Consider the following 8,268-nt stretch of genomic DNA (forward strand, 5'->3'; position numbering starts at 1 on the left):
ATATATACCATTTTCTAATTCTAACCTTTAAATCCTCAAGAAAATAAAATCATAAAAAAAAACACAGTTTAAAATTGGTACAATGTTTCCAAATTTTTCATAGCATGTTTAGTACCTACTTGGTGAAGTACCTCTTCTAATACAGTTAGACAGAATAGGAAATATGTGAACTTGAATAAATATACAAAAAGAGCTCAAATAAAAAAGTTGCGGTAAATCATTTTTGATCAGTGGAACTTTACGCAAATGCCCTTGAAAAAAAATCATCCAAGAATACTCTGTTGAAATTGTAGTGCTCAGTAAAAAATTTTAGTCTTAAATTTCAATTTAATTCCCAAAAGCTGACAAAAAAAGTGAAGCACTGAATTTTAATCTTCTAACAGAAATTAAAAAGTCAACAGTACTAAGCACGGGCAAAGCTGAATATTTCACAGTTCAAAGACAATGAAGCCAGATCTTCTAATACTTCCATTTCTACTGTAAGAAGTAGAGGTAAAATATATTTAGCACCTGAATGGTTACATCTAGTCAGCTTTATATGTTTAAATGTCAAAAGCAGGTTGAGACTGCAGCTTACAGCAATCACATTCTAGCAGTCACATTAGAAACTACAGTTTATTTAAATGATTCCGATAAAACTAAGCCTATCACTACTTGGAAACATTTCATCTTGACACAGCATTCTATAAAGGGACTTGTAAAAGAAAAGAGTGAGAAGAACCAATTCACCTGTACTTTAAATTAAACTGCATTAAAGGTAATTAGGAAATTATTAATCAACAATAACATCAGGACTCTAAACGAAGAAGATAAAGCTCTCTCAACACGTGTATTATTACAATTTTGGTGAAAAGATCCAAAATATCTCGTGACTCAAGCCCTTGTGTGCTCGCTCTGCACTACAGGGTGTGAGTTCCTCTGTGTGGCAGCACACAGGCCACGGGGGCCGGACACAGACCTTCAGCGCTTTCAGTGGACTGTCCGTGGCTCCCTGGTGGAAGCCGCAGTTCCTTCGGGTTTCAGCCATCACTGCTGGTGTGCTGACAACACAACCACAAGTCACCCTGTTGACTGTTTCCATGTAGAAATCACGGAGGCCCTGACTACTTTTTGTATCTTACATGCAGAGATGTGTTAACATCTCCTTCCTGGCCATAAAAATTCTAATATTACGGGACTAGGGGTAACATTTTTCTGTATAAGAAAACAAGAAATGTCCCTTTTTTTTTTTTCCTAACTGATAGCGTTTCCATTTTTAAGCCTGCTAGGCCCATTCCAAATGAATCCAGGCATAGTATTTTTAAGGCAAAATTTGTAAAACCATATATTTCTAAATTTGTCTTTCAGGCATATTGAGATTATTATAAACTGTCAATATTATTTTAAATAGTCCCACTCCATGCGACAGCATTACCCTCAGTAGTTTTTGTTTTGTTTTAATTTGGACTGTGAGGTTTTCTGAAAGGGAAAAATGAAAGAGGGTCTCTAGCTTTCTGGCACCTCACAATGTTACCTAAAGAATTCCAAAGACTTTAAAAACAAAGCCTCCCCCTCAGACCTGCACTGGCCTTCCTCAACTTCATTCACTGCCAACTGCTATGCATACATGGACGTGACACTGACACTTAAAAAGACTTTAGGTCTTAAAGAATCAAGTAAGATGGATACAACCCATTATCTAATTAATGCTTCTCCACTCCACAATCCTCCCTACACTGAACACTTCACTGGTTCCTCTGCTCATCTGTTTACTCCTTCATTCAACAAACAGCACTGAAAGCCAGCGCCACATGGGGGTGAAGCAGTGAGCAAAGGAGAGGCCCTGCCCTCACTGCGCTTAAACTCGACACACTAACTCCCCCTAACCGCCTCTTCCCAAGCTGTTCTGGCTTCTAAATCGTCACTTATTAAGGTACAAACACCACCAGCCCTAATGTTCTCCCACATGTGGACATTTCCAAACAGCGCCAGAGACCAGCACGCTCCGAACAGGAAGTTAAGGGCTTCAGACAGTCTTCCGACTTAATGACCTCTGGTATAGGAAATTAAAGCTCTAACTACCAGAACAATGCCGGAGAGAAAATGAACAGCTTTTCCTGTATTACTAATGCAAAGGGAAAGGAGACGCTGCACTTTCTGGTCATGTGGATGGCTTCATACCAGCGAGCACTCAGGAAAACTCTGGGAGGCTTTTTTCCCACAATCCTTGATAACCAAAACTCATTTGTTTCTTCAAGTGCTGCTTTTATCGTGTTAAGGATGGGAAGAAAAGGTTACATAAAACATATAGTAAGTCACAAAATATGGAAACAGGGATTGGAAGAATAAGCCCTTTTCCAGTTAACCATTAATAACAGTCCCTGAATTACTATTTCATGGACATAAGCAAAGTATCAGAGAAGCAATTCATTATAAGATGCCCCCAGGAAAAAAAAACAAAAGAAAACAACAACAACAACAAAAAAGCCTTGGATTAAAACCTGGAGAGCAACCTCCCCGCAAAAATGACTTGCAAAATTGAAATGTCGGCTGGCACTGGGGACTCAGGAAGAGAGCTCTTTGCGGTGCCTCAGAACACAATAAAAATGTACTTGCTGATAAGCCAACAGGAGATGTTAAAAAGTATGCTAACTTTTACTAAATGTTACAATCAATAATGTAACTTATATAAGTAGGGTTACTCTGTCACATATTGATAGTTACCTCACTTTCACATCCACATTAACTTGATTTTAAATGCAATTAATACATATAGTCAAGGAAGACTAATGGACTACATTCTGCACTTAACCTGGTGGACATTTTCAAATGGCACAAGTGACCAGTGCAAACCTATTTTGCATTGTAAACGACTAAATAAATCTTAATGGATTAAGAATGATCAGCTATCAACACACAAGGGAAATTAAGTGCTGAAATGCCTACATTGATTATTTTAAATTATTAGCCTTACTCTGTTCTTGAATTTGTATGCTTTTAGTGAGCTTTAACACATTTACAAGACTTATTGACTATAATTACAAGAGAATTCAAGTAATGGACACATCAATTATAAGCAACATGTCTTGACCAGACAGTTGCATAAAGAATTCTAAAAAGAGCTCCATTAGCATCTTCCTCTTAGTTTTATTCAGTTTTATCTGCCTTAAGAGGGCATGTTAAGAAAGAACCTATTTTCTGCACACAAGAACGAGCCTGATTTCTAAAACCATATCATTTCAGAAAGTGAGTGGCAACACGGTACCGACAGAGGTATTAATAAGGCCAACAAATAAGTATTTGACCTTACTCTCCAGGAGTGGTTCTACTACATGGGAAGAGCTGGGATCAAGAGTACAATGTTTATATTTACCTAGATTAACCTTATGCAGGTTGCCCTGTTACTTTCTTCAACGAAAAACTTTTATCTATCTTTAATCACCCTAAACTATTAATAATGTTTCATACCCTTTTGTCTTCCTCCTTGTAACCGTGCACTAAGTTTCAAAAACTGCATGAATTTAAAGTATAGCTTTAATAATAAGCCATTATTTAAAAGTACAGTAAAATAAACCTTACAGTTTTAATGAAAATATGTTCATTGAAATGTGAATTTATTATTCAAATCCACTCATAAATTCAACCATGGAGACAGAACTTGTCTAAGCAGAGCACAATGATTTAGAAAAGCTGTCCATTTAAAACAAAGAATGTATGGCAGGTTTATAGAAACAGTGCAGCGAATTTTAACATGAATTTAGAATAGTGGCTTATGTATTTTCCACAAAAAGTTTTTTAAAAGAATTTCTACCTAAAATTGAACATTAAAATGGAACACTACATGTGACAGCACAGAAATTAAAAGTGTTGACTAATTTTGATCCTTGAAAGCAGAATCTTGCTGCCTGGGAGTTACACTTTGGGATATAATCTGGCAATGAATACATTTAAATCCCTAAAACTGTAAGAAAATTTTCATATTCCACTCCTCAAAAGCCACTTAATATGTCCTCTGAAACCCAAAGTGCCACTTAATAGACACCCTGGAAAACCAAACAACTAGGACTTAGAGACAACTGAAAAGCTGTGAGAGACAGGAATATAACAAACGCATCAGAGGGACTAGGCTTCTTGATAAAAGAAATCTGCCAAACATCGTGCCTTTGGAGTCACTAAGGCTCAATTAATTACCTTAAGAAATGTTAAGTGTCAACAAAGACTACGGCAGCGTCCAGAGCCACCGGGCAGTGGGAGGTGAACTGGGTGGAGGCCAACCGGCAAATGCAGTTAAGGACTCCACATTTGGATGGGAACAAATGTCCGAACTCTATCACTCCTCTGCACCTGGTGGGTAAAGAGAGATTTGCTGCACTTTACATACCTGTGTGAGTGCGAATGTGTGCTAGGAATGCCATCGAATTGCTACTGCGACACATCTTCCCACAATACTTGCAAACATTCCCCTGATTTTCCTCTCTCTCGCGGTTGATTTGCTCAGTGTCTTCCACTATGTACTTATTCACCTCTCGGAGCAGTTCCTCATGCTGCCCTTTAATATGCAGAAATAAATTCTGTTCAGAATCAAAGGGCTCTGTACACTTGACACATTTAAAGGTGGCCCCTCCCTCGGGAAGCTCCTCAACGCTGGCCTGTTCATTTCTCATGTGACCAGCACTGGCTAAATGCTGATGGAGGTTGCTCTCCGTGTAGAACGACTTTCCACACAGCAGACAGTGGAAGTGTTTCTCTTTTGTAGGATGCTTCATGGCTATGTGAACATTCAGTCCACTCAAACCATCTGCTAAGAAGCCACAGTCATCACAATGAATTCGTGTGGATTCGGCAAAGGAACCGCCGTCGGCTTTCTTCTTTTTCACACCTTGAGCACAGTCCTTTAAGGGCAACTCACTCATTCTCACTCCTGCTGCTATAAGCCCCTCTTCAGACTGGTCTAACAGGTCCCCATCTTCGGGTTTCTTTATCCTTATGATGGAAGAATCAAACCGGCCAAAACTGTACACGGCTTGTCCTTTATCATCAATACTGATTATAGTTTCATAAACATCAGTATTTTCAACGGTGCTATCAGAAGCTGGACCATCCTCTTCCAAAATTATTTTACTTTCACGTTGGGAATTCATCAAAATCTCCTTATTCTCTAGAATGGGATCTTCTGGCACATCTTTCAAATCCCCTGAACTCTGCACACTTCCAACTTTGTTCTGGCCACTGCTACCCAGGTTGAGCTCTTCTCCAGCTGCTCTCAGCATGGTGCTCTCAGCCGGATGCTCTCCTTCTAGAGCCCCGGGGCACACACATTTGCCAAGGACTTTATCTGCCCTGTCCCCTACGTTTCCACCATCACTCTTGCAGTGTGTGTCTGGATCACTGACGTCATGCAACATACTGTGGTTTTTCCTTGCTGTCTCATAATTCAAAGCTGAGCTTCCTGAATTTTCATTCTGAAAGTTGCCTGGGGAGCCATAATTAGAGGAAATATTAAGGGACACCATCTCCTCCAGTTTTGTAACTTTATCTTTGGCAAGGGGCTGCTGGAAAGCTTCACAAAAGGAATGATCTTCGCTGAGATTAGATTCTTCCTCAGTCTCAATTTCTACAGAGCCAGGAGCGCAGAGTACTTTGGCCATATCTAAATTAGTATTCTCATCCAAAATAGAACAATCAGCAGCATGTCTAGTTTTGAGAGTTTCAGAGGGTTGGTCTGAAATTATCTGAAATTCTTCAGAACTTTCCTGATGCTGCCCTTCAGGAATAATGATGGTTTTGGACATTTCTGCAGAACTGGCTTCTACGTTAGAAGAGTTCAGGTAAGACTGCCTTTTCATCTTATGTTTTTCTGTTGCTGCGTGCCTGGTCATCTCCCGCCGAGTCACAGCATAGTAATCACACGCCATGCAATAAAATGCAAACTCTCTTGCATGTTTCCGTTTTATGTGCAGTTCTAGAGAAGCAGAAGAGTAAGCGTTAAACTCACAGTACGCACATTTGTTATCTCCTGTACCTGTGTCATCTCCCTGGGAGCAGGCACTGCCCTGATGGATAAGGTCCTCTGGTTCTAGAGACGTTTGTTCCTTTCTCTCAAGAATGTGACCGTTAGTTTCCCCATCTGTAGAATGAAATACGTTCTCAACGTCGACTTCAACTGGATTCCCTTGCTCTAGTACTGGCTTTTCCGAAACGGAGGTGTCTGCTTCAGCTGACTCGTTGGCAGGTACATCCGAAACTGCTGAAGTGGTGTTCTTCCTACAGGCTTCAGGGTTACCCCCTTCCGGGCCAACAATGATATCTGAACTTGGTTTTCCACTCGCTTCTATTTCTACACGTCCTTTATGTTTCTTGGTGGCACAATGACGTTCCATGTCTCCCTTAGTTACAGTATAATACTTACACACTTTGCATAAATAACTGTACTGGTGACTGTGTTTTCGTCTAATGTGCACAGTCAAGTTTGTAATACTCGAGGCCAAAAGACCACAATGTGAACACGTCCGTGAGATGTTACCTTTAGGTCTCCCTCTCTTTGGGGCAGTGGTCAAAGTTAATTCAGCCTCTTTGGTGATTACACCAGATTGTGACAGTTCCTGGGGAAGGAGGATGCTCTTGTCGAGACAGGTGTGCTCCTGGAATTGCACACCTTCCACGTGGCCTTCTATCCTTCCATTCCCAGAAATGGTAAACCCTTCTTTTTTGTCATTTGCACCTATGCAGACCCTTTCAATACATTCTTCGAAGCTTAAGCCAATGTTATTTTTCTTAGCATTTTCAAGATGTCTGCTTCTCTTAATGTGTTTCTCCATCCCTTCTTTGCTCAATGAGTAAAGATCACATGCCTTACAAAGGAAGTGATAGTCTTGACCATGGCGCAGTTTTATGTGTCTTGTGAGAACAGTGGAAGATCTTGTTTTATAAAAACACTTCTTACACTGAAACTGAGGCTTATTCGCGTGTCTTACTTCATTTCCATGGCTTACCCTGGACTGAACTGGCTCTTCCTGAGCTGCTTTTCCTGACTCACTCACAGAATCTTTTGTATTTTCTGATTCTAAAGTACTTAAAGGTAAAGTCTGTAAAACCAAATCATTGTTAAATGATTGAGAAGTCTTTGGCTGACCCAACAAGTGAATGTGCTTCTCAGTTGTCTTGTGTTCCTCCATGTCTTTCTCAGACGAGAAGCACAGATCACAAGGCGTGCAAAGGAAACCCCTACTGTGCTTTTCCTTCATGTGGTCTCTCAAGTACATTTCATTCAAGGAAGTAAAGGAACAACACTGACAACTGAGGCCGGGGGCGGTCTGCTGATGCTGGTTGTTGTGCGAGTGTGCATCCAAGTCCCTCCTGGATGCACTGGAAAACCCACATGTCTGGCAGTGAGACTGCATCTCTCCTGCGTGGCACCTCTTCACATGGATTTCCAACTCTGCCCTGTTTGTGGCTGTGTGTCCACAGTCTGTACACGTACACAACACCTGGCCATCAGAAGGCGGCCTCACCGTCAGCGAGTCAAAGGAGGATGGGAGATGGGAGCTCATCCTGTCTTGCTTCAGGTCCTGGGTCTCCGCGGATGTGACGCACAGACCCTGAACGCTGCCACCGGTTTCTGCATGCTGAGGTGTTGACTCAGCATCACTTGTTTTCATCTGTGTTCTAAAGTGTTTCAAACACAGCCTCTGAGTTTCAGTAGTGCCTCTTTTATTAATTCCTAAAAGAGTGAACCTTTTCTTCGCCTGGCCCCTTAAGGCGAAAGTGCCACTGTGTCGTCGGAAGCTGTTGCCCAGCATGAGGATGTTCCGCTCAGGTCTGGGTCTTGAGGCTGTACTGACACCATGCGCTGCCTGAAGGGTGTTCCTGGTAGATTCCAATTTCTCTAGGAGACCCTCTGAGGTGACTAAGTCTCCTAACTTTTCACTCTGGTTTTCAGGATTCTGAGGTATATCGAGGAAGGTTACGTTTTCTTCAACAATCTCTACTTTTTCTGGCGCAGTATTCCTGGACGGCATCATTTCAACCAGCAACCCACTGCCACTTCCACTTTGTTTAGAAATGCTTCCTCTGAAATCTTTAAATTTGCTTCCAACGTTTCGTAATCCTTTTGAACCGCCATTCTTTGCTATTGGCTTAGACGCTCTTGGCTTTGTGCGAACACTTTTTGTTCCCATGGGACATGGCTTCTTAGGAAAAGGCTGTTTGGTTAAGATCTGTACAAACCCTCCACGAGCAGCAAGGTTCTGACGCCGGAGGTGTGTTTTGCCAAGACAGTGTGCGTTCAGC

At 41.3% G+C, this 8,268-nt stretch overlaps 1 protein-coding gene across 1 annotated transcript in view; it reads right to left on the bottom strand.

The window, feature by feature from the left end:
* ZNF407 (zinc finger protein 407) overlaps positions 1-8,268 on the bottom strand; it is a 407,110-nt gene that overhangs the window by 397,935 nt on the left and 907 nt on the right. Inside the window, exon 2 of the mRNA XM_007449668.1 lies at positions 4,361-8,268. Within this exon, the coding sequence (XP_007449730.1) occupies positions 4,361-8,268 (3,908 nt within the window). The remainder of the gene's footprint in view (positions 1-4,360) is intronic.

The sequence above is a fragment of the Lipotes vexillifer genome, unplaced genomic scaffold (assembly GCF_000442215.2).
Source record: "Lipotes vexillifer unplaced genomic scaffold, Lipotes_vexillifer_v1.1 scaffold196, whole genome shotgun sequence".
In the NCBI taxonomy this organism is placed as follows: Eukaryota; Metazoa; Chordata; class Mammalia; order Artiodactyla; family Lipotidae; genus Lipotes; species Lipotes vexillifer.